The sequence below is a fragment of the Molossus molossus genome, unplaced genomic scaffold, assembly GCF_014108415.1.
Source record: "Molossus molossus isolate mMolMol1 unplaced genomic scaffold, mMolMol1.p scaffold_m16_p_18, whole genome shotgun sequence".
In the NCBI taxonomy this organism is placed as follows: domain Eukaryota; kingdom Metazoa; phylum Chordata; class Mammalia; order Chiroptera; family Molossidae; genus Molossus; species Molossus molossus.
In genome coordinates, this window is record NW_023425353.1 from 64,637,313 (window position 1) to 64,662,539 (window position 25,227).

General features: G+C 61.1%; 1 protein-coding gene across 2 annotated transcripts in view; it reads left to right on the forward strand.

Annotated features, from left to right (window-relative positions):
• The window catches only part of SEMA3F (semaphorin 3F), a 29,693-nt gene extending 6,620 nt beyond the window's left edge, over positions 1 to 23,073 (forward strand). Inside the window, exons 3-19 of one of the 2 annotated variants that reach the window (XM_036267143.1) lie at positions 12,304 to 12,464; positions 12,565 to 12,627; positions 12,731 to 12,850; positions 13,530 to 13,622; positions 15,112 to 15,205; positions 16,468 to 16,587; positions 16,793 to 16,932; positions 17,058 to 17,172; positions 17,325 to 17,394; positions 17,546 to 17,690; positions 18,907 to 19,129; positions 19,715 to 19,803; positions 19,936 to 19,977; positions 20,148 to 20,305; positions 20,481 to 20,548; positions 20,820 to 20,953; positions 21,743 to 23,073. In XM_036267143.1, the coding sequence (XP_036123036.1) occupies positions 12,304 to 12,464; positions 12,565 to 12,627; positions 12,731 to 12,850; positions 13,530 to 13,622; positions 15,112 to 15,205; positions 16,468 to 16,587; positions 16,793 to 16,932; positions 17,058 to 17,172; positions 17,325 to 17,394; positions 17,546 to 17,690; positions 18,907 to 19,129; positions 19,715 to 19,803; positions 19,936 to 19,977; positions 20,148 to 20,305; positions 20,481 to 20,548; positions 20,820 to 20,953; positions 21,743 to 22,153 (2,246 nt within the window). In that variant the 3' untranslated portion in view covers positions 22,154 to 23,073. The remainder of the gene's footprint in view (positions 1 to 12,303; positions 12,465 to 12,564; positions 12,628 to 12,730; positions 12,851 to 13,529; positions 13,623 to 15,111; positions 15,206 to 16,467; positions 16,588 to 16,792; positions 16,933 to 17,057; positions 17,173 to 17,324; positions 17,395 to 17,545; positions 17,691 to 18,906; positions 19,130 to 19,714; positions 19,804 to 19,935; positions 19,978 to 20,147; positions 20,306 to 20,480; positions 20,549 to 20,819; positions 20,954 to 21,742) is intronic. The other variant, XM_036267144.1, reaches the window with a different exon arrangement.
• Positions 23,074 to 25,227: the final 2,154 nt, after the last annotated feature.

Here is a 25,227-nt window from a genome sequence, read left to right on the forward strand (position 1 = left end):
TGCCGACTCCCTGGCAGCCTGGGGTGGGGCGGCGGGGTGTCTGGGGCCACCCCACCCCTGGGCCTTGGTGCCTTTGCGCACACAGATTTCCCTGCCCTGAATGGCCTTTCCTGGTCCCCACTTGATCTTGTGTCCTAGTTTCATGGTTAATGTCACGTAGTGTAGCAGATACTTGAGCACCTACTATGCACCAGGCCCTGTGCTGAGTACTGGGGACTCTGCAGTGAACAAGATGGGGTACTTACAGTCAAACTGGCTGAAAGACAACGGGCACCGTTTGTCTGTGCCACCTGGGGCCAGCACTGACTGCACCAGGCCCGTGCTGGAGGGCCTCGGCCAGGCCATGTACACGAAGAGGCCCTCAGCGGAGACCGAGTCCTCACCAAGTGTTTGGGGCGCGAGAATGAGACCAGCACTTACAGAAACTGGGATCCCACAGCCAGGCCAGGGACTGGGAAAGCGGGGTACGTCTCCTCCTGGGCACAGAGAAGGTTGCTCACTCTGGCTCCATGCCTCAGTTTCTCCATCTGTGCCTTGAGTGGATATAGCTGCTGGCATACCAGGCCTCGGGGATCAGCTTAGGCTCCTCCCCTCCCCTGCCCGGGCCCTGCTGCAGTTGGGAGGTACTGGCATAAGGGGCATTCCTGCCCAGGGCAGATAAAGGAACAAAGGCAGGAACTGGGCCAGACTTGGGCTTGCTGCCTGCCTGTCCTCCGGAGCACCCCAGACAAACCTAAAGCTAAGAGGGGGTAAGGGAGAGGGACCCCGGGTTCAGTCAGTCAGGGGCTCCTGTGGCCCACCCCCCGAGCTTCCTTCAGGGCACAGCCAAGGTCAGGCGGCGGTGGGGTCAGGTGGGGGGGCTGCCAGGCGCGGGCGAGCTGTGCTTTGGGAGCTCGTGGTGCGAGGGACTGGGGAGCCTGGACAGCGGGCCCCCTTTCCTCCCCTCCTCCTGGCCTGGGCCTGGACCCCCGCAACCCCAGTTACTGACCTCCCCTTCCCCCACCCTGAGAGGACACCACCTTGGCTGCAGCAGGGAGGTGCCAAGGCCCTGCCAGTTCTTTTGTTCAGCTTGGGGAATGTTTACTGTTTGCCAGGAAGCCACCCACAATACACTGCTGCTGCCTGCGCTGGCTTTGGCCGGGACTTGGGGTCAAGAGGTGTTTGGTGGGGAAAAGAGGCCTTGTGATGACATGAGGTGGCTGGGCTACTGGGGAAACTGAGGCAGGGGTAGAGAGTTGGAGCAGAAGATCATGTTGCCAAAGCAGGTCAGGAAAGATGCCAATAATAGAAATAGCTGTAGGTGCCCATGATGATCGCCAAGTGGTGGTCCCGCCAAGGCCCGAGGCGTCTCCCTGGATCCCCTGGGAGGCATGAGATTCGGAGGTTCCTAACCACTCAGGAGCAGGACCAAAATGGAGCCTGGCTGTCTGATGTCTGAGCCTGTCCCGGGACTGAGTGGAAGGCAGGTGGAGAGTGAGCGAGGACTGGGCTCCAGGGTCCTACAGGGCCAGCTTTGGTCTCCCCAACCTCACTTCCCGAGGAGAGGGCTGGGTCACACTGGGCAGCCTCGCCCCTAGGAAGTCTCTCCCTTCAGAGAAGGAAAACCAGGTCCCGGGGAGAGGCAGCGGCTCCTATGTCCGGAGTATCCCTGGGGTTCTGGAGGAGGAATGGGTGGGTGCTGGTCAGCCCTGCCTCTGAGCCTGGGGACTAATGGCCCAGGTGGCCCAGAGCGGTGCCACCACTGACATCATTTGCACCAGAGAGCCGTCTCCACTTCCCTTGTTGGGAAACGATGGGACTGGAGGTTAGGAGGGGTCGGAGTGGGTGGGGTTGTGCAGACCTTGAAGGCGTATTGCCCTACCTCCAGGCCTGATGCACAGGGTGGAGATGGGGTTGGGGAGGTAGAGGATCCACCCTTACCCCTAGGGGCTCCCTGGCCAACCAAACAGGCATGGAGCTTCAGCTTGTAGGGGAGGGGGTGAGGAACCGCTCGGCCAGGAGTGGCACCAGGGAGCTGGGCAGGGTTCAGGTGCCTTGGGCAGCTACAGGGAGATTCGGAGCCAGCAAACCAGGATGGGTGTGTGTTCCAGGATGAGCCAGAAAGAGGGAGGAAGGAAGACCCAACTCATGAACTTGAGCCCAGATCCCTGCATTTGGGATCAGCTTTCCTGGAAATGGGAGCTGCCTCCCTCCTGAGAGGGAACTTGGAAATGGCCACTTCGGGAGTTGGGAGGTCCTGGGGGCTGGCTCCCTGCCCCTCAGCTGGCCAGAATCTGCCCACAGAGAGAGTAGGGACAGGTCCTTGCGCTTGCAGGGACCCTGCCTGAGGCTGCGCCTGACCCAGCCAGGCCCAGGGCCGGGGCTTTGGGCTGTAGCCCTGCCAGGTCCACGGAGCTGCGGATGGGCCGGCCGCCGGCTGGGACTCGGCAGCACAGGCCTTGTCTCTGGTTCCCTGGTACAACCCCGCCCCTCCCTCCTTGGCTCTAGTTCCCCTTGGCACCGAGTGAGGAGCTGGTGCATGCTCAAGAAGTAAATCATGTTCCTTGGCAGCCCCCGCTGCTTCGTAATCGTAAAGAATTTAAAGAGAAACCGCCAAGATAAAAATCTCATCCTGGCCCATAAAAGAATCTTTCACCCTGTGGCTTGGGAGGCGGCCGCCTCAGAGTGGGCTCCTGGCTGTCTGCACCTGTGTACGTGCACCCCAACCCTGTGACCCCTGCGGAGGCGGTGTGGGCCTAGCGGGTGTCTTCAGAGCCTTTGGCACCTGGCCCCTGACTCTTGGGAGACCTCCAGTTCCCTTCTTCCCTGCAGGGCTGGGCGTGCAGCACTGAGATGTGGTAGAATGCAGAGGTGCAGGCTGTGGTGGCCGAGGGGACTGGCCCTGAGGTGCATGGACCCACTACAGCCTCGTCAACCATGTGACATCAGACACGTGGCTTAGCCCCTCCAAACCCTGGTCTCTGTGGAGGCGCATCCTGATGGCTCAGGCTGTCCTGCTTGCATCCTGGCCGTGGGTGGACCTTGAGCAGCAGAGTCCCTCTGTGTCCCCGCTTCCTTGTTAGTGAAATGGAGGTACCAGTGTACCGACCTCCTGTGTAGTTGGGAGGATTACCTTTGTAGTTACAGTTGTGGCCCCAGTGAAGGAAGTCTCAGTGGCTAGGAGCTCCCCTGAGGGAGGCAGACAGGTGAGGGCTGATCCCAGAGAGCACCCCAAGAGTCCTTCACTGCCTCACCCCTCCCTCTGATTTCTGACCTTTTCTGAGGAGACGATGTTTGGAAAGGACTGCAGGAGGGACCCTGAACCCTGTGGGTGGAGTGGGGTCAGGAGGAGAATGGCTACCATGGGTATCCCGGCAGGCTTCATGGAGGAAGCTGCATTTCAAATAGGGGAAGGGAGAGTGGGGAAGAGGGAGGGGCGGGAGCAGGGAGCAGGTGTGCTGTGGCCCCTAGGGACAGCGCAAAGTGCTGGATGGAGCCTGGCACTTGGTGCCAGGATGTAGTTTGCACCTTCTCCTTGTGATTTAAGCTCTTTTTAATCCCGGCAGAGGTGACACATTTGTATTGTGGAGAAAACCTAGTGATGGAGATGCATTCGGGAAGGGGATGCCGTGGAGGGGGCTCCCCCAAGATGTGCTCCCCAGTCTAGCCGGGGCCCACGATCAGCAGCAGTGACCCCTCCTCGAGCACTGTCCTGGCTCCTGCAGCTTGTGCTGGGGTGACCAGACCTGGGCTGCTCACTTGGGCATCTACACAGCGGGGCTGACAGCGCGTTGGCCTGATCTGGCCTGGCCTGGCGCTGGCCTGGGAATCTGAGCCCCACCTCAAGGGGGCCCTTGGCGCTTTGGAGAAGCAGAGAAGATTCCTGCTGCATTTTTCTTAGAAATAGCAAGAGAGCCTTTGCCAGAGGCTTGGATGCCAGAAGGCTTTGGTCTGAATCCCGAGACCAATTCACGTGGGCGCTGCAACCCCCCACCCCAAGGCAGCTGAGCAGCCCCTGGGAGAGGGCAGAGGCCTCTGGGTCCAGACCCGGACCACTGGTCCTGACCCAGCAGAGGACGGGTGATGGTTGTGGAGGACCCAGGAGGCCAGCCTGTGGGGGACAGGAGGCCTCAGCGAGGCTGACTTGTGGATTCCCACTGGGGCCACCTTGCAAGTCCTGGCTATCTGCCAATCCGCAGACAGGGACAGCCCCAAAGCAGCAGGCCCCTCTGGGGACCAGGAAGCCTTTGGAGCCTCAGCTCCAGACCCCCTTCCCCCACTCTTCTTCCTTCCTTCCTCCCCATCTCCGCCTTGCCTCCACCCCCTCGCATCGTCACACTGACCCGTCCTTGGCTTCCTACCCGGACATGCTCTTTCCTCTGAGGTCTCTGCCCTCAGCCAAGAGCTTGAGTTCTTCCCGCTTAGGGCTCTGTGCTGATGCCCCCGTCACCCTCCCAGGGCACAGTCTGTGTCCCTGCTGGTCTGCCAGTGTGGCTGGCTCCTGCGGGTCGGTCATACACTGTCATTGGCAGAACAGCAGCTGTGAGGGCCTCTCGGGCTCCTGCATCACCAAGGCCCAGTGGGTGGCACTCCAGGAGGCCTGTGCCCAGGGCTGCCCGCACTGCCACTTTAACACCTTCCTGTCCCGGTACACGCCTTCCTGCGTGGGCTCCTAACTCAGCCTTACTGCATCCTCCAAGGCTGACCCTGAGCACACATCTGTCTGCAGTGCCTCAGTTTCCCCATCCACATGTCGGGCAGGGGGCTTAGAATGTCTGGACATCCTGGGAATCTCTAGGTGGGTGATGTGCAGGGGCTGCAGGCACCCCAGGAGTCTGAGAAGGGCAGCAGAGATGGGGGCCGAGCCTGTCGTCCCATCCTGGCCTGTCCGTCTGGTTGATTTATTGGAGTAAATGAGCCATGGAGAGTTTGTTGTCTTTTGCAGTCACAGGGAGGAGGAGGTGGTGAGGAAGGAGTGTGGGGTTTCCGGGCCACGTCTGGAATGTGGGAGGAGGGGTAGGTCCTGGCCTGTGGAACTGGAGGCTCTGTCCCCACCTGAAAAGTGGGTCAGTGCAGCCCTCCCCTTCATGACCAACCCCTCTTCCCACCCCCGTCACACTTCTGGGGGCACATTCCTGTGAGCCGCTCGCCTGACCCAGCCTGCGTCCTCCCACTCCTTGCCCGGCCGCCCTGCCTGTCCAGGCCAGCTCCCTGACCGCACCGTGTCCTTCCTACGCTGGGCGAGAGCTCGGAACTCGGCCCAGAGGTCTTCTCGTAATCAGCCGTGCGCACTGTCGGGGTCCATGGAGGACTTCATGGGCCCCTGAGCCACCAGCCCAGACCTAGGACAGTCAGGCGCCGTGGTGCCTGGTGAATGGGCAGGGGTCAGTGGACACCTGGGCTGGAGAGCCCCTACCTGCTGGGACAAAGTGGGTGAAAGTCACTAACACTCTGCCGGAAGAGGTGTGGAGCCTCTGGTTTTGGCTGCCTATGTGCCAGGGAGTGACCTTGCTGCCCCTTGCCTCCTGGCTTTTCCTGTGCCCCCAGCCTGTCCTCTCCTGGGCGGAGCAGGTGGGCGCTGGGGCGGAACGGGCGTGGGAACAGCGGGCGTGGGAACAGCGTGCCCCAACCTCCAGACCCTGGCCCCAGCCCCACCCTCCAGTCTCAGCCCCCCAGCCACCAGCCCTAGTCCCTAGCCCCAGCCCCCAGCCTTAGGCCCCAGCCCCAGTCCCTAGCCCCAGCCCCAGCCCCAGCCCCTAGCCCCAGCCCCAGTCTCTAGCCCCAGCCCCCAGCCTTAGGCCCCAGCCCCAGTCCCTAGCCCCAGCCCAGTCCCAGCCCCTAGCCCCAGCCCCCAGCCTTAGGCCCCAGCCCCAGTCCCTAGCCCCAGCCCCAGCCCCTAGCCCCAGCCCCCAGCCTTAGGCCCCAGCCCCAGTCCTAGCCCCAGCCCCAGCCCCTAGCCCCAGCCCCCAGCCTTAGGCCCCAGCCCCAGTCCTAGCCCCAGCCCCAGCCCCTAGCCCCAGCCCCCAGCCTTAGGCCCCAGCCCCAGTCCCTAGCCCCAGCCCCAGCCCCAGCCCCTAGCCCCAGCCCCATCCCTAGCCCCAGCCCCAGCCCCAGCCCCAGCCCCAGCCCCATCCCTAGCCCCAGCCCCAGCCCCAGCCCCAGCCCCAGCCCCCAGCCCCAGCCCCAGCCCCAGCCCCAGCCCCCAGCCCCAGCCCCAGCCCCAGCCCCAGCCCCAGCCCCCAGCCCCAGCCCCAGCCCCAGCCCCAGCCCCCAGCCCCAGCCCCATCCCTAGCCCCAGCCCCAGCCCCAGCCCCAGCCCCAGCCCCAGCCCCCAGCCCCAGCCCCAGCCCCAGCCCAGCCCCAGCCCCCAGCCCCAGCCCCAGCCCCAGCCCCCAGCCCCCAGCCCCAGCCCCAGCCCCAGCCCCAGCCCCAGCCCCAGCCCCAGCCCCAGCCCCAGCCCCAGCCCCCACCCTCCCAATGGGAGGGAGCCCGCCGTGGAGCTTTAGCCCAGCTGGGTGGCTCCTCCACTCAGGCTCCTGTCCAGCTTGGTGTTTACTGAACAGCTGGGATGTTTACAGTAGCCCTTAAGAAGGGGCCCCTCATTCCAGAGGGTTTCCCATCTTGAGGATTCCACGGGGGACAGACATGTCAGGGATGCAGGGGCTGCACCCATCCCCACTCTCACCCGCTGGGCCGGTGTTGAGACGCCTGCCCCTCCATCCTCCACGCTGGGCTTGGGTCCCTCTCCCCGGGAGGAGCAGACAGTCCCAGGAAGTAGCAGCTCTAGGTGGTGAAACACGACTACGGTGTCCCCAATTCAGACATTTAAATTAAATTCAATCAGAGTAGTTATTGAATATAAACACGCGAGTCATTTACATGTTAATTACATTGAATGGACTAGAGGCCATAATTAGTTGCTAATTGGGTGAGAGCAGCTGTAATTGGTTTTGTTGGCACGACCTGGCTCACCTGCCTGGCAGGAAGAGGGGACGAGTGTGGGTGGCTCCTGGGGAGACCTCTGGGTCTCCAATCTGGAGAGCCTGGCTCAGGGATGGGACTGAAGGGGACAGATATTGAGGGGCTTGGGGTCAGAGGAACCTGGAGTCTACCCCCTTAAGGAAGAGGCAGCTTGAACCCAAGGCAGAAAAGCCTGGACCTGGCTTCTAGGGGTTTCCATCCAGAACATCCTGGGCAGGAAAAGGGACTGAGAGAGCCAGCCCCTAGATCATCAGTGACAGCCTCCCCCGCCCAGCCCCATGTGGGACCTGGACCTGGGCAAATGGGAAGTGCCCCAGCGGGTCCGTGGAGACACAAGGCAGGTGTCGTGCTGGTATACCCCTGCTGGTGCTGGGCCGGCCCGGCCAGCGCTGGGGTCTTGGCACTGGAGTGTGGGTGAGGTGGGTTTGCTGAGCAGGGAGAAAGGTACGTGCAAGTGCTTGCGGCTGCCCTGCCCCCAGCCCGGCTGGTCCTCCAGGGTTGCAGGGCTATGGCCAGGGGCTGAGGACTTCCGGCTGGCCGCTCATTAAAAGAGGATTAGGCTGGGAGCCAGGGGGCCCGCCCAGACCCCGGGCCTTCCTCTGGGGCCCCTTGCAGCTCTGAGGGAGTGAGAGGGGCTGGGAGCCACCCTTCCCTCGAGCTCATGGGGTGCCGGTCTTCGTGTCCATCTGGAGCCCCTGGGGGTGTCTGTCTCCGTGTCCGCCTCAGTGTCCCTCCTCCGAAGGGCAGGAGGAAGCACTGACAGAGACCCTGGCCAGCGCCCCTGCCCCTGCCCCCGGCCCCCACCCTCATTTCCCTTCAGCTCAGGATTAGGGCTGCACCAGCCCACATGAGGTCAGAGGTCAGGGCTGGGCTGCAGGGACCTGTCTATCACCCCCCAGTACCCAAGCACAGCCAGGGGAGGTGACACTGTCAATCAGGGCCTGCTGCTTTGTGGAGCTGTAACCAAGGGGGCGGACGCCCACCTCTGCTCCAAGAGCCCCCTTTTTGCAGCAGACCCGGTGTCCTGGAGACAGGCAGCAGGGGTCGGGCCTCCCCACACTTGGGGTCTGCGGTTGAGGGCTGTGGACACGCCTCCTCAGTGCTGCCCTCGCCCACCACCTCCCTTAAAGTCAGGCACCAGAGAGGAGGAGACGGGACCCCAGCCTAACCCTACACACTGAGACTGTCCCTGCGCCCGGCCCTTCACCAGGCCATTCTGGGCTGGGACCTTGGGACCTTGAGCGTCTAATGGCCATGGGGGAGGGCTGGAGGCCGGGACCGGCTGCGGAAATGAGGTGTCTTATGCCAGAAAAGGCTCTTCCTTCCTTGATGACGGGGAAGCCTTCCCGAATGGACGCTGCCCCGCCCAACCTGTGCCCAGCTGAATGAGGGTATGGGGGTGGGGTGCCCTTCCCAAGAGGCATTACCCAGGCACATCACCCTCCCTCCCAAGGTCAAAGCTTATCCAGACTTGAGTTCCAAACCCACAGAACCCTTGACTGTGCCCCTGCTCCCTCAGTATTGCCGTGGGGGTGGGGGAGGCGACACTTGTGCTATCAGAACGGGGCCTGGGACAAGTGGAGCAGAGGTAGAGACTGGCCTGAGGACGTAGCCAGGCTGGGTCTGGTCAGCCATACACACACCGACACCCCCTGGGCTCCCAGATCCTTGACCCCAGTCCCTGCTCCTTAGAGGCCTGGGGACCTGTAGGAGCTCTAGTCCTGCTGGTGCTGCAAGTATCAGGACTCCGAGGCCTCACTGCCTCCTGCCCTGCCCTGGGCTTCTGAGGGAGCGAAGGCCCCCAGTTCCTGTGCCCTGTGGTAGGTGGGCAGGGGGCCAGGACACCAGCTTTACTCCTCACCCTGTGACTCGAGGCGAGCACCACTCTCCCCGACACTGGCTGTAGGGCTGTCACGGGCCCCTTGTTTGAATTCTTCCCTACGATCTGGCGTGAGTGTGATGAACACTCCAGCGGCTGTTGATAACACCACTTTACTTGGGACCCTGTAACTCCCACCCTCTCCCCTCAGGCTCCCCTCAGGTCAGCGGGCTTCAGATGGGTGATCTGGGGTCTTGCTCTGCTCCTGTGGATGAGGGATGGAGCCAGGGGAGAGTCGGGGCTGAGTCAGCAGGAATCCCCTTCCTGTCCTTTGCCCTCTCCACTCCTCATCTCAGCACTAGGAAGTGGGGAGGCAGGGATGGGACTGAGGGTAGATGTCCTCCAAGAGATGGTGACATCTGGGAGGCCTGCTTCCTTGGGGAGAGCATCTCCTCTCCCCTCCAAGGCAGAGATGGCCCATAAAGGACGGGCGGGGGGAGGGCCCAAAGATGCTTAGCTGTCAGCAATTCCCTTACCCCAGGACCACCTTGACTGTCAGTACTAGGAGGGCCCAAGAGATGTCTAGACAGGAACGTGAGGCTCAGAGAGCCAGAGTGCCCTGGCCGGGGTCATGGAGTCCACTCCAGAGGCCCCACATCAGACCTAGATTCCTGACCCTTTGTTCCACCCCTTCCCCACCCCACCGGGCCTCATGGGGTGCCCTGCCCCCACCAGTTTCCACAGTCAATAAAACATCATGTCCTGTGACATCAGAGCCATTGACGCCATATCCCGTGGCCACTGGGAGGGATCCCAAGGGTCCTGAGTCATGTGCCCTATTGATAGAGGGCAAGTCACCTTCCGGCCCTGGCCGTCCTCGTGGGCAGTCCCCCCGCCAGGACTGGCTTTGCCTGGGCCACCCCTCCTTCAGTCCAAAAGGCCAAGGATCTAGGCGGGAATCCCACCTTCCATGCACTCTGGCATGTCACCTTCCTTCTCTGTGCCTTGCTGTCCTTGTCTATAGACTGGGTGTTGTGAGCACGGGGCTTTGTACATGATAGGTGCTAGATGAGTAAGTGAGAGGCTCCCTCATCCCCACCTCTACCCAAGGGGAGGGGCACAGAGTGGTAGAGGCAGGATTTCAGACCAAGGCGAGGCTCCTGCTCCCCATGTATGGCTGTTTCCTCATCTGCTGAATGAGTGGTCAGTCTGTCCCCTGCCTCTTACAGACAGGGATTGAGCCCTGAGCGCTGGGGCTTTGAGCTCAGGAGGGGGACTTAGACTTAGGGCTAGGGCTTGGGGAGTCAAAGCATGGCGCAGGGGCAGGGGGAGGACCTGGATTCTAGAGGCCCAAGGCGGGGCAGGGGTGGAGGGAGGGTGAGGATTGTGGCTGGTTGCATGCCTGGGGCTAAATATTCAGAGCTTCCCCCACTCAGTGCTGTCCGAAGGTGCCCACTTGAGCCTCTGCCTCTCTCCCCTCCATTGTCCCCCAAACGCCCCCTGTCCCGGCAGAACCGGTAAAACCAAGCCATGCCCCCAGCCAGGGTATAAATAACCCCTGGCGGGCTGTCCCAGCCTGGGGGGGCTCTGCTGGCAGCCCCACTTCCTCTCTGGCTACTTCCTGACCCTGGGGGTGGGGGAGTGTTTACTTTCCTGTTGTCACTATGGCTGGGTGGCCAGGCAGGGGACTCCGAGTGGCCCGACAACAGGTGCAGGACAGGTGCCCAGGCTGCCCTGCCCAGGACTTCAGAGGCGCCGCTGGACAGGCAGGCCAGGCTGCAGCCAGGCAGGGATCGGCCCTTTGATCCCTCGGCGTCCCTGCGTCCCAGAGGTTGGCCAAGGTCATCACCTGTATTCTCTTGTCGCCACATAGTCAGGGCTGGACAGAGCAGGGCCTTTGCTTGCCCCCAGCCCCTTACACATGGGCTCTGGGTCTGCTGTGGGAGTCCCCTGGCTGCCATCCCCCCTCCCATGCCCATCCCAGCACATCCAGGAGCTCTGTCCAAAGCTGCACTCAGACCAGGCCCCTCCAGCTCTCCTCCAGGCTCCCCAGTCCTCAGCCGGGGTCAGGTAGCCAGGCCATTCCAGGACAGCCGCCTAAGTGGAGGGTGACCTTGACTGAGGATGGGGCCACCTGCTGGTCCCACCTCAGGCAGCCCTCTAGGCCTTGGATCCCAGCTGTTTTCCCTCTCCTCTTGATTGCCCACCTGTGAGATGGGCAACCAGCTGTGGGATGGGTAACCAGCTGTGGGGTGGGTAACCAGCTGTGGGGTGGGTAACCAGCTGTGGGATGGGTAACCAGCTGTGGGGTGGGTAACCAGCTGTGGGGTGGGTAACCAGCTGTGAGTTGGGTAACCAGCTGTGGGGTGGGTAACCAGCTGTGAGTTGGGTAACCAGCTGTGGGATGGGTAACCAGCTGTGGGGTGGGTAACCAGCTGTGGGTTGTAGAGATGGTTTGGGCATGATCTCCTGGAGGAATGCTTCACTGATTCAGGACATGTGTGTGCACGTGTGCATACCTGGGCTCCGTGCAGACATGCATGTGCTCTTCTGTGTGCTGCCATCTTAAGCCTCCTGTGCTGGTGAATATTCATCACCCTCATTACAATTTTCCCTCTCCTGCTGTGCTAAAAATAGCTAGGGATGGGTGGAGGAGGGGCTTGCCAGGGGGACCCCTTGGCTCTCTCCCTCCCAGAGGAGGGTTCCCAAGTTTCCTGGAGTCCTGTGTCTGTCATTGGCTTGTCACTGGCCAAGCTCCCTCCTGCCCTTCATCCCCAGGGAGGAGGACTTTCCCCCAGCAGCCTGGGGTTGGAAGGGCCAAGCTGCCGGACTCATGCAGAAAGGAAAATGGGGGCTCAACCAGACCCTGCCCAGGCTGGGGGCACTGCCGCAGTCCAGGAGGCCTCTTTCCCAAGAAAGGCTGTTCCTGGCTGCTTCGCAGTGGCCTGAGAGCTCACCGTTAGCAGCACAGTGGGGCCTGAGGGCAGCCCCATCTGCTGGGCAGTAGGGCTCGCCTGTGTCCTGGCCAGCCTGCTCAGACAAGGTGGGCACCTTGCTGGGTGCTAGCTTTGCCCGCGCTCTGGTGGTGAGGTCAGGGCGCCCTGGCTCTGTGCCAGTGTCTGCGGGCTGTCCTGGATGCACCTGCCACCCACCTCCTACTCATTAACCTTTTTAGGCTCCTGTGGGACGCTGACCCCGCCCTGAGCATCAACCCCCACCAGAGCAAAGACTCTTTGATGCCATCACATTCCCTGGCTTCTGCCCACTATCCTTTCATTGGGACCCAGAGCCTGGCTGGGATTGCCCATGAATCAGGGCTTTAGCTTTGGGTGTGGCCCCTTTCTGACCCACCCTCCTGTCCCACTTTCTCATCCCACCAAGTCAGGGACTAGCGAGGGAGCTAAGCAGTCCCTGGAGGAGAAGCTGGGGGTTAAAATGACCGAGTGGTGGGGGACCCCTCTGCCAAAGGGGGTGTGACTGGATGGTCTCCAAGGGTCATAACCACTGCCTTGCCCTCCACTCAGAGCTGAAGGCCACAGGCACTGCCCACTTCTTCAACTTCCTGCTCAACACTACCGACTACCGAATCCTGCTCAAGGACGAGGACCACGATCGCATGTACGTGGGCAGCAAGGACTACGTGCTGTCCCTGGACCTGCATGACATCAACCGTGAGCCCCTCATTGTAAGGGCCAGCCCAGCTGCGGGCTGGGGGGATGAGGGATGTGGGGCTGCGGGGCTGGGGCCTGCCCGGCAGGTTGCACCCTGACCCCCATCTCTGGCAGATCCACTGGGCGGCCTCCCCGCAGCGCATTGAGGAGTGTGTGCTCTCAGGCAAGGATGGCAACGTGAGTGCAGGAGCGCCCCCCCCCCACCCCCCCGGGCCTGGGGTGGGGCAGGCGACTCCAGGGAGGCATCTGGGTACCTCCCTGGCTTTCCCTCTGGCCCCAGGGCGAGTGCGGGAACTTCGTCAGGCTCATCCAGCCCTGGAACCGAACACACCTGTACGTGTGTGGGACTGGCGCCTACAACCCCATGTGCACCTATGTAAACCGTGGCCGCAGGGCCCAGGTAAGCCCTGCCCACCCCACCCTGTGCTGCCCCGTGGAGGCTACACTCCAGGGTTCTGATGGCAGGATGGGCTTGAACCTCAGGCCCGTGACGTTGGGTGAGTGACTTCTCTCACCTCCCAGAGCCTGTGTCCTCACCTGAAAATGGGCTAATGGTTGCCTTCCTCACAGGTCGTGTGAGGAAGAGGCAGTGAGCTAACACTCCAGAGCTCTTAGCACTGTGCCTGGCACGTAGTAAGCGCTCACGCCACGCGTGGCAACAGTTCTCTTGGCTGTGCCTGTGGACCGTGCCCTGCAGCCAAGCCAGGGCCTGGCGGGGCTCAGCATCAGCAGGCTGTCGCCCGGGTCAGCTTCTGCCACAAAGCCTGGGGGAGAGCTGCCCCTTCCCCAGCTCTGCCCCCCACCCGCTTCTGCCCTTTTCCATTTCCATGTGGGCATGTGTGTAGCTGGTGTGACCTTGTAGCGTGTATGTAAGAGCGATTGGACCTAGGGGGCACATGTGTGAACAGGTGTGCGCCAAGCTGTGTGTACGTGTGCACACACAGGCGCATATATGTACTCTGGGGGCCCAGGTGCTCACGTGTGTTCCTGGCATGTGTGGTGTGAAAGGCTGGCAGCCCAAGCCCGCTCCCCCAGCCCCTGCCACCCCTGGCTCTAACCCCTGTTCCTCATCTTCTCAGGCCACGCCCTGGACCCAGATGCAGGTGGTCAGAGGCCGAGGCAGCAGAGCCACGGATGGTGCCCTCCGCCCGACGCCCACAGCCCCACGCCAGGTGGGCCTCATCCCTCCAGGCCCTCGCCAGGCAGCCTCTGAACTGAACTCCCCCTGGGCCTGGCCCTCCAGCCAGCACCCTGTATCCCAGGCCAGCCGCCCCAGGGTTCCCCTCTCTCTCTGTGCCCCTCCCAGCCCTTCCCCTGCAGTGACTCTGAAGGCAGTCCCAGCTGGATTCATGTCAGCCCCAGTGTGCCCTGCAGGCAAGAAATCATGAAGCCACCAGGTGGGGAAGACAGGAGCCCTGGGGACAGCCATGCCTCGGCCCACAGAACCATGTGTGTAGACATGCATGAGCACACTCCAGCATACACTTGGGCACATGTTGTTTGCTCTCAAGCCCACAGCCTAGCACCTGCAGTCCGACATGACTGTGGGGTCCATGCCCCATGCCTCCTGTGAGTCGCCGGTTAGCACGGGTGCCCTGCACCCTCCCATACTTGGGGCTTTCTTCCCCTAGGGTGGGAGGAGCAGAGCTGTCTGTCCACTGGTCAAGACCCGGGACTGGGCTGGGGGGCTGGGGCTGGGCAGGGGCGGGCCGGGGACAGGGGCTGCCGGTGTATGAGAGCAAATGGTCACTTGAGCATGTGTGTCTGTGGCAGGTGGTGCTGAAAATTGGGACCGCTCAGACTGTGGGTGTGTGCCCAGGGTGTGAACAGTGGGTTCTGTGTGCTGGCAGTGATGTGTGCCAAGCTGTGTGTGCAGCCCCATGTGTGCAGGAAGTCACGTGTGCAGAGTGTAACTGGAAACGGGCCTGTGTACACCTTCCCATCACCATCCCCGACACCCGCTGCCACCTTCTGCCTCTGCGCCTCTCTCCTTTCCTCCCTTCTCCCCGTGAGCTCATCCTGGTCCCAGTGCCTTCACAACCTTCCTCCTGGCGTCTTTAGGGCTGGGCTGGGAGGCACGGGGAGCTTTGTGAATTCCATGTGGTCTGGGCTGGACCCTTCAAACCCTGGCTCCCTGGGGAGACGTGGAACGGGAGCCCTGCCAAGAGGCAGGAAAAAGGCCATGGCCTGTTAGTCTGTCCTGACAACCACAGGTAGGGCACAAAGCCTGGGGACACGGTGACCTCAGAGCCCTATGCCCTGGTGGGACCTGGTGGCAAAGGACAGGACCCAGGCCCTGATCAGGTTGGCAGCCCCTTCCTGACCGAGGGCAGGCAGCCACAGCTCACAGAGCTCTGCCTCCATGGCCCAAGAAGGCCCTTGCCAGTTTTCCTGGACCAGCTGGCATGAGGGCATCAGCCCTACAGACCTGCCCTATGCCCCTCACGGCTCTCAAAGCAGAGCTCTGGGACCTGGGGCCAGGCAGTGCCTCCCTTGGAACCTGTAGTGTGGCCCTGCCTGGGACACCGGGATGCAGAGTTAAAGCCCAAAGAGATCATCTGGGCAGTGAAGGGAGGTGGCTTCAGGGCACCTGGGGGCCTGTTGACCTTGCCCTTCTTGGCTGTGCAGCCTGGACGATGCTGAGCCCCCTCTGCCCTGCAGGATTACATCTTCTACCTGGAGCCCGAGAGACTCGAGTCAGGGAAGGGCAAGTGTCCATACGACCCCAAGCTGGACACGGCCTCAGCCCTCATCAGTGAGTGCCCCTACCCCACCCTGGTTCTACAGCTGAAAATGTGGCCTCTGACTCTGGAGTGTGGGGGGGTGGCCCCAACAGTTACCCCAGGATGAACATGCTGGCCCTGAACACACCCCAGTGGGGCCCCACTTGGCAGGGAGAGGGGTACAGACAGACCCCAGTGTGACGGGCAGAGGCCAGGCAGTGTGAGCCTCCGTCCAGCCCCTCAGGTGCAGGTGCAGATCCTCCTGAGATCCAGTGTGGTCCATGCAAAGGCCAGAACCCTCTGCCACAGGCTGCCTGGAGGAGAACGGCTGAGTCTGCATGGGGGGGGGGGTAAGGGGTGGTCGCATAATCCCATGGCATGTTCTCAGTTTGCTTGGGAGGCTGGGAGAGGCCCATAGGAAGCACCAGTGGGGGTCCTGGCCCTGTGACCAGCTGGGGGGGGTTCGTTTCCGGTCTGGCCAGGTGTCTGGGAGGGTTAGAGGCACATCCTCTGAGGAGGGGTCCTGTCTGGGTCCTCTACCCACAGGTGGGGTGAGCTCACTGACCCGTCCCTGCACTGTGCCTGTCTTGTGGCTGCCCAGCCCCATCTGCCTCTCAGATCAGCTGCCGGGCACCATGCCACCTCCAGGCCTAGGAAAGGCCCTTAGGGCGGGGGTGGGCATGGTCCTCCACCTCTTGGCCAGTGAGCAGGTCCCAGCCTGCTGGTAGAGCCCAGACCCAGGAGTCTGATGCGGAAGTCAGGCCTGCCCTCGGGGAGCCCAGAAGGCAGGCCGGGAGCAGCACGGTGACATTTTCACGTGTTTTGTGAGCCAGATGTTAAACACAGCTATTATTAAAAATTAAATTATATAAAGTTACAATTAAATCAATTCCTTTTAAAAAGGTAAATACACTCAAAACTAATTACTTCCTAATTATTTCACTACATTGTACTATTATCTATGCGCCTGAGGTTACATCTGTGGTATCCCTGAGTGGAAATACCATGTAATGGTGCTGGTAGCTCTTCCCAACTCGCTTCAGGGACTTCAGGTTAGGAGCTCGACTCAGCCGTGATGGGAGTGTCCACCCACAGAAATCGGCTCCTGCTACTAATCAGAGTTCCTTGCTACTTAACCCCAGTCCTCCCAGCGCCAGTCAAACCTTGACCAGCGCCCCACTGGTGGTATATGGTGCCCTGGGGAGCCAAGGGGGACGCAGAGGCCGCCCTGGCGGTCACGGGCTGCGCCCTGGCCCTGGCCGAGGGCGCCCCTGACCGCCCGGCCCACCCGCAGACGAGGAGCTCTACGCCGGCGTGTACATTGACTTCATGGGCACGGACGCGGCCATCTTCCGCACGCTCGGAAAGCAGACGGCCATGCGCACGGACCAGTACAACTCGCGGTGGCTCAACGGTGAGCGCCCCGCGCTCCTGGGGGCGGGCCGGCCGGGAATGTTGCCCGCAAGGGAGCGGGGCAGGGGGAGTGTCCAGCCCTGGGCCGGGCCGGCCGGGGAGGCGGGGGTCGCTGGCGAACAGCTGGGGGCGGTCCTCATCCTGGCGGGACTGTTGGGGAGAGGGGTGCGGGGAGGGCTGTCCCAGCTACCCGCGCCCATCTGCAGACCCTTCCTTCATCCACGCGGAGCTCATCCCTGACAGCGCGGAGCGCAACGACGACAAGCTGTACTTCTTCTTCCGCGAGCGGTCGGCGGAGGCCCCGCAGAGCCCCGCGGTGTACGCCCGCATCGGGCGCATCTGCCTGGTAGGCACTGCAGGGCCCCACCTGCCCCTCTCCGTACCCAGGCCTGGTTCTGTCAGCCCTCCTCGGGCAGGGGCTCGGGGACGAGCGAGCTGATCCAGCCCAGCCCTCTGCCCCCTGCCTCCCAGAATGATGACGGCGGCCACTGCTGCCTGGTCAACAAGTGGAGCACGTTCCTGAAGGCCCGGCTGGTCTGCTCAGTGCCTGGCGAGGACGGCATCGAGACACACTTCGACGAGCTCCGTGAGTACCCCGCAGGCGAGGGGGCCGGTGGCTGCTACGGAGGAGTGGAGGCTGGTCAGGGCACCTTTGGTGGGTCCCCCTGGGCAGGTGTGGGCAGGGCCCTGGGGCTCCGGGCCTGGCACCCTCCCAGCGCCTTCTCCCTCTGTCCTCAGAGGATGTGTTTGTCCAGCAGACCCAGGATGTGAGGAACCCGGTCATTTACGCTGTCTTTACCTCTTCTGGGTGAGGCTGGCGGGAGCGCCCTCAGTGGCAGGTTGTGGCTGGATTGGGGGGCTATGAGTTGTGGAGGACCCCAGCCTGTGGAGTAGGGGCAGATGGGGAGGGCTCCGGGCCAAGGCTCTGCACATCAAGCAGCAACCTGCCCTGCCCGCAGCTCCGTGTTCCGAGGCTCTGCTGTGTGTGTCTACTCCATGGCTGACATTCGCATGGTCTTCAATGGGCCTTTTGCGCACAAGGAAGGCCCCAACTACCAGTGGATGCCCTTCTCAGGGAAGATGCCCTACCCACGGCCTGGCACGGTGAGGGTCCCACTGCCTCTCCCTTCCCTCTCCCGTGCCGCCTGCTTGGTCCAACCCTTTGCAGATATGGAGCCCACCATCAGGGAGCTCACAGGCAGGTGGGAGAGCTGGACCATGCACATGTACAAAGCCCCCATTCACCCACAAATAAAGCTGCAATTTAAAAAACATTAAAATAACCACCATTTTGCCCTGGCCAGTTTGGCTCAGTGGTTAGAGCGTCGGCCTGCGGATCAGAGAGTCCTGGGTTCGGTTCCCACTAAGGGCACGTACCTCGGTTGCAATTTGTCCCAGCCCCCGGTTGGGGTTGTGTGGGTGGAAACCACCTGATGTGTCTCTCTCACATCGATGTTTCTCTCTCTCTCTTCCTCCCTCTCTCCTTCCTGCTCTATCTGAAGATAAATGCAAAAAAAATGTCCTCGGGTGAGGATAAAAAAACAAAAACAAAAAAACAACCAATTACACACTGTCTGGCTGCATCAAGCTGTGGAGCAACCCAGCCAGACTCCTAAACGGAGATGGTGGGCTGGGTGCTGCCGCTGCTCCGCCTGGGAGCTGAGAGCTGGAGGGAAGAGTCTTCAGGGCAGACAGGGAGGCAGGCTGGAGCTCAGCTGGCTGGCTAACAGCAGGCAGGGGGAGGAGTGGTGGGAGGTGATTCACTTGATCTTGATGTGTCCTGGGCCGCAGCAGGCGTTTAAGCAGGAGGGCAAAGTGATCTGATTAAATGCACGAGGCACTTACCCTTTGTGGTCAGACTGGGATGGAGAAGCTGGTCTCAGCAGAGGTCAGGGAAGACTTCCCCCAAGAGATGAACTCAGAGGCTGGGTGGGGAGGGCATAGCCAGGTGTTAGAGTAGTTCAGGTCCTACAGCCTTGATGAGCAGGGTGGGGGTGGGGTGGGGTGAGGAACATCCAGAGGGGAAAGAGACATCAGAGTGTGAAGACGTGGAAAGGAAGTGTCACCTCTGCTGAATGCTGCCACGAGGTCATGGCACTTGAGGCCAGGGTGATGGCTATGGGATCTGACAGTGTGGGACCTTGGGACCTCCACTGGAGCAGGACCTGCAGAGGGACTGGGTGTAGGGCAAGAGCCTGGCTGCACTGAAGAGGGAGCAGGCATGGTGGTGGGAACGGACAACAGAGGCCTCTCCTGCAGTTCGTGGGTCCAGGGAGCCCTGCCTGGGCAGCCTGGGCCTGATGCTCTCACCTGCCTGCAGTGTCCTGGCGGGACCTTCACACCATCCATGAAGTCTACCAAAGACTATCCCGACGAAGTGATCAACTTCATGCGCAGCCACCCACTCATGTACCAGGCCGTGTACCCACTGCAGCGGCGGCCCCTGGTGGTCCGCACAGGCACTCCCTACCGGCTCACCACTGTCGCTGTGGACCAGGTGGATGCAGCCGATGGGCGCTATGAGGTGCTTTTCCTGGGCACAGGTACCCACTGCTGCTCCCGGCCCCTACTGCGCTGGGCCCGCTGGGTGGAGGGTGCTTTCCATGGGTCTGGGACCTATGCTCTAGGGGTTGCTCCAGGCTGGTCAAAGTCAACTCTGCCACCTTTATCCTTTGGGGCCTTCTCCCTGTTGCTAGGATAACTGAGATTAGGGGTGGGCAGACCCCATTCTCATCCCTAGGGGCCAAGAGAGCAGGGACACTAGGTGCCTGAGGACCCAAGTATGAGCAGGAAACGGGACAGATGGCAGACCCCTCCAAATATGACACGTGGTCTTGTGTGCACACGTGCAAGTGCACCCAGCACAGTTTCTGTAGCCTTCACACGGGACCGCCTCCAGCGTCCTGTTCTGAGTCCAAACGAGGGTCTGGGGTGGGAGGGGTGGCCATGGCCCTGACGTCCCTGATCCCGGGCAGACCTTTCCTGTCATTGGGGAAACTTCAGCCTCGGCACAGAGCTGCTGCTCCACTGCCCTCTGGGGTTTGGGCCCTGGTGGGGGAAGGGGCTGAGGCTGGTGCCCCTTCCCCAGTGTCCTCAGCCCCACTGAGGCCCTGCCCGGCCCGTTCCAGACCGCGGGACAGTGCAGAAGGTCATTGTGCTGCCCAAGGATGATCAGGAAATGGAGGAGCTCATGCTGGAGGAGGTGGAGGTCTTCAAGGTGGGTGTGACACCCCAGTCCTGTCCTCACCCAGGCTTCTCAGAACCACCTCCTGACTTCACACCTCCAGGGCAGGGCTGGTGGGGGTGTGGTTGTCCCTAGAGTTCACAGCTGATCTTTATCTCCTTCCAGGACCCAGCACCCGTCAAGACCATGACCATCTCTTCCAAGAGGGTGAGTTTTGGCAAGATGGACTGGGGGTAGGGATGGAGCCTGCTCCCCCTCGGGGTCATGGCCTTGGCACAGGGATGGGGAGACCGAGGCACAGAACAGGAAGGGAAGGAGTCCTGATCCTGATGGGGGCTGGCTGGGGGAGGACACTGACATGCCATCCCCTCCCTCAGCAACAACTGTACGTGGCCTCAGCTGTGGGTGTCACACATCTGAGCCTGCACCGCTGCCAGGCGTATGGGGCTGCCTGTGCTGACTGCTGCCTCGCCCGGGACCCCTACTGCGCCTGGGATGGCCAGGCCTGCTCCCGCTACACGGCGTCCTCCAAGAGGTGTGGACCCCCGGACCCTTGGAATTGTAGCTGCCAGACCCAGGGCCCTGTCCTGGGGGTTTGGAGGTGGACGTGCTATCGCCCAGGGGGAGTCTGAGCCCTGGCCTTCAGGGTGCCTGGGCCTGGGAGGGGCAAGCTTCCTGGGGCATACTCGTCAGGAGCTATCCTCATCCAGGAGGAGCCGCCGGCAGGACATCCGGCACGGGAACCCCATCAGGCAGTGCCGCGGCTTCAACTCCAACGGTGAGTGTGCCGGCCTCCCTGTCGTCGGAGCCCCGTGCAGCTCACCGGGCGCTCACAGGGCGCAGGGGGAGGATTCTCACGTGGCCCATGGGGAGGAGAGGGCTCGGGCTTTCGGACACGTGATGTCCCTGGCCACCCCCTCAAGGAGTAGATGCCCAGTGGCGCATCCCTGCCTTTTATGGGGGTGTCCCTGTATGTGCTCCGCGGCCAGCCCCTCGCTAGGCTGCCTGGAGGCAGTGCTGCTTCACCGCAGCGCCCTCTCCACCCACAGCCAACAAGAACGCCGTGGAGTCGGTGCAGTACGGCGTGGCGGGCAGCGCCGCCTTCCTGGAGTGCCAGCCCCGCTCACCCCAGGCCACCGTTAAGTGGCTGTTCCAGCGAGATCCCAGTGACCGGCGCCGTGAGGTGATTTCCTGTGCCCCACAGTCCTCCATGGGTGCGGGAGTCCTTCGTGCGGCAGAAATTCCGGGGCAGCTCGCATTCTACGGAAGCCCTTCCGAGCTCCTTCCCTATAAGAACATCATTTGGGTGAATCTAGTTATTTTTATTTATTGATTTGTTTTTAGAGAGAGAAAGGGAAAAGGAGAGAAAGAGAAACATCGATGAGAGAGAACATCAACTAGCCGCCTCCTGCACGCCCCCCACTGGGGGTTTGGCCCACAACCTGGGCATGTGCCCTGACCAGGAGTCGAACCTGTGACCTCTTGGTGCGTGGGTCAAGGCTCAACCACTGAGCCACACCAGCCAGGCTGGTATCCATGTTATATGAAACCATTTATAGGCACGTCTCTTTACATGAACACTCCATACGTGCATTCATTGGAGGTGTACCTCATTGTGGGAAATGGCATGTGGGTGAGCCCCAGTGTGTAGAAATTCTGCGGGGTAGCCCTCATTTTACATGGAAATCTTATGAGGGAGCCCCAGTTGGGTATTCCCATTAAATAGAAGTTATGTGTATGTGCTCCACAATTCTCCCGTTGCACAGAATCCCCTTAAGGTCACCTCTCCTGAAATGGAAATTCTATGGCCGCCTCATTCAGATGTTGTATGAAACCTTCATGTGGGTTTTTCTTGGTACATGGAAGTCCCCCATGGGTGCCCCCCTCCATGGAACGGCCACGAAGGTGGTCTGACCTGGGAGCTGGCTGGGCAGCAGGGTGGCCACACAGCCCTAACCCTCTCTGCCCGCAGATCCGCGTGGAGGACCGCTTCCTGCGCACCGAGCAGGGCCTGCTGCTTCGCGCCCTGCAGGTCAGCGACCGAGGCCTGTACTCCTGCACGGCCACGGAGAACAACTTCAAGCATGTGGTCACACGGGTGCAGCTGCATGTCCTGGGCCGGGATGCTGTCCACGCTGCCCTCTTCCCACCACCGGCTGTGAGCGCCCCACCGCCCCCAGGTGCTGGCCCCCCCACACCTTCATACCAGGAGCTCGCCCAGCTGCTGGCCCAGCCAGAAGTGGGCCTCATTCACCAGTACTGCCAGGGCTACTGGCGCCATGTGCCCCCCAGCCCCAGGGAGGCCCCGGGGGCACCCAGGCCTCCTGAACCCCAGGACCAGAAAAAGCCCCGGAATCGCCGCCACCACCCACCGGACACATGAGGCCAGCTGTCTGAGCCCTGCAATGGGCCACCCTAGCCCTTGTCCCTTTTAATATAAAAGATACATAGATATATATATATATAAAAATATCTATATTCTATACACACCCTGCCCCTGCAAAGACAGTATTTATTGGTGGGTTGTATATAGCCTGCCTCAGTGGCAGCATTGTTCAGAACTTAGACCCATGCTGGTCAGAGATGGCAGAAAGCAGAGACCTCCTAAGCAGGCCCAGCCAGCTGGTAGGGCCAGGCCAGGACTGCACAGTCCCCACTCAGCTGGGAGTCCACCTGCTCGACAGCTGCTGCTGGGATCTACAGCACACAGGAGGGAGCAAGCTCCACCTGGACAGGCACGGACTGGACGCCTGTGCCAGTGTGTTCTGTCAGCCTGAGCCGGCGGCGTAGACGTGGATTCAAGGACTGCTTTGGAGACTGGGGGTGGGAGGGGGGCTCAGATGCACTCAGAGGGAGGGAAGAAGGGGGTTGTCACAGGATGCCGGCCCCTGCCTGGGAGGGGGGCACTCAGTTAAGGCCAGCCCCCTCCCGGGTATTTATTCTCTATTTATTGGGGACAAGAGAAAAGGAACCCCGTGTTGGGGGCAGCCCCTCCTCCCCTCCTCCCCTCCCTGCCTGGCCGCTCTACCTCCTCTTTGCCTTTTCTGTGCCACTGTGACTCAGGGGCTGGGAGGACAGCAGAGGGGCCGGGCGCGAGCAGGGCTGAGGGCAGAGGGGCTGTGCGGAGGCCTGGGGACTGCAGGGGCTCCCTGGGGCTCCCTTCTGCCCACCACTTCAGATGATGAGTGTAAATAGCTCTGGGGGCACCTGGGTAGGTGGATGGGGGCTCCTGGAGGCCCTCTGCTGCCCGGGTCACAGCCGCCCTTGGGTTCCATCTTGTTAATAAACACTGGCTCTGGGACTGGACTTCGGCTTTTCTTCTTGGCAGGGGAAGAAAGATGGGGGTTCAGCACATGCATAGATTCTGTCCCCCACCCCCACCCGCTGTGGGCTGGCCACTAGTTCCCACATGGTCTCCTGCAGGCCAGCTTCCATTTGCTCATTCAATTGTTTGATCACTTGTTCAACTCTCCTCACCCGGCTTTGTGTCCAACCTTGTGCCAGCACGAAGGACTCAGAATTGGCAAGACAAAACCACAGCCCTCACTACCCAGCTGCCCCCCCGCCCCAAGCAACTGAACCCCCATTCTTCCTCCTAGCAGCTCTCCGCAGAGGGCCCAGCATGAGCTAGTGAGCAGAGGTGGGGAGACCAGGATAGGTGAGGAGCTGTTGGAGAGGAGGAAGTGGGGCTCGGTGCCCTAGGCCAACGGGGAGCTTAGGGCCATACCTGGTGGCAGGGGAGCCAGGTGGGGACTAGGAGGCAGTGGATTGGCCCCACTTTAAATAAACTCAATATGCAGAAACCAGGTTTTTGTTGATTTAACAAACCTGGGCTCCTGCACCACCCCCAAACCCCTGGGCAGTGTATACAGAGCTGCAGAGACCCCCAGGTCCCACTTACAATGTGGGGGGTGGAGGATGGATGAAACCTGAGGCTGAAAATGGCACAAATGATCTTTTGATCCTGGACAGACCCCCTTCCCCCACAGGGTAGAGGTTGAAGCCCATGGTAGGAGCCAGTCTCCACACCCATGTGTTAGGGACAGTCTTCAGTGCTCAGCGTCTGGGGCCCTGGCCCCCCTCAGGGTCTCCTGGGCTGCAAATAGAGTCGGGTATTAAAAGGCAACCGGGTTTCCCAGAGGGAGTCCAGGCAGGAGGCTCAGGGTCCCTGGAGGGAGCCTTGGGAGCCAGGGTTTGGATCTTTTAATGGGTGGGAAATCTCCAGAGCCTGGGAACTCAACACTCCAGGCTCAACTGAACTGCTTCATCCCAGCAGCTCACCTTGTCCTACCTGAGCCTGCCACACACCCCTTAGCATGCCTCAGATACCCCTAAGCAGGTTCCAGAGCACCCACAGGGTACGGAGCAGAGCAGAGCAGATGGGCCCCACCCCACCATTCCCCTGAGAATGCCAACCTGCTCTGGGACTCAGTTTCCCCAGCTGACAACAGGCCTACAAAACATTCTCTGTAAGAGTCTGTCCACTTCTGCAGGTCAGAGACTGTCCCATTCAAGTACACATGTACAAATAGAGGCACATGAAAGTGTGCATGCATATAGGTATGCACGTGCTCATGTGTACAGGTGCACAGGTAAGTGCCTGCCAACATGTATACATGTATGCACATGTACATGTATTTATACATTCATGCACACAGGTTAATCCACACAAGCACATGCATACATGCACACTTGTACACCAACAGTGTGCATAGGCACACATGCACTCACAAAGGCTCACACAAGCACATGTGCACACACAAGTATAGACAGACAAACGTGTCATGTCATTCCTTACTTGGTGCCAGTAAAGGATAGATACGTGCCCCCAGGCACACATAGCAGAGGTGCATGCCCACCCAAGTCCACTGGCATCGTGGCGTATAGAGGCCCTGTCCAGGTCAGATCCAGCCCTCTGTATGCACAATGCAATGTCTACCTTTGCCTCTTGACTCCCTGAAGAGCATGGAATCTAGTTCCAGAGTCACCCTACCCTTCTCAGTCACCCACTGTGTGACTCTGAGCCTCCGCTTCTTCATCTGTATCATGGGGCTGATGACGTGGGCACCCTATCCCAGACTTGGCATGAGCTCACAAAATAAGGAGCATTGCAGAGCCCAGTGCTGGGCACGGGGCAGATGCTCACTGTGTGCTTCTCCCTCTACTCCCTGCTACCAGCAACCCCATGGCCCCCACCCCTTGGCTGAGGCCTTTTCCTCCCTTTTCTGAGCCTGGACCCTACAGACTTGCCTCCCTGCTCCAGGGCAGGGGCCAGATGTCTCCAGGGTCTCTCTTGGAGGACTAGGGGAGGAGAGTGGGGGAGCAGAGTCAGCATTTGAGGGATTGGGGCCATGCCAGCCTGATTACAAGGGCTGGGGGCTGAGCTAGATCCACCTGTCCTTGTCTTTGATTGGCTCTTGGGTATCCCCAGCACCCAAATCCCACTAAGCATCCCCA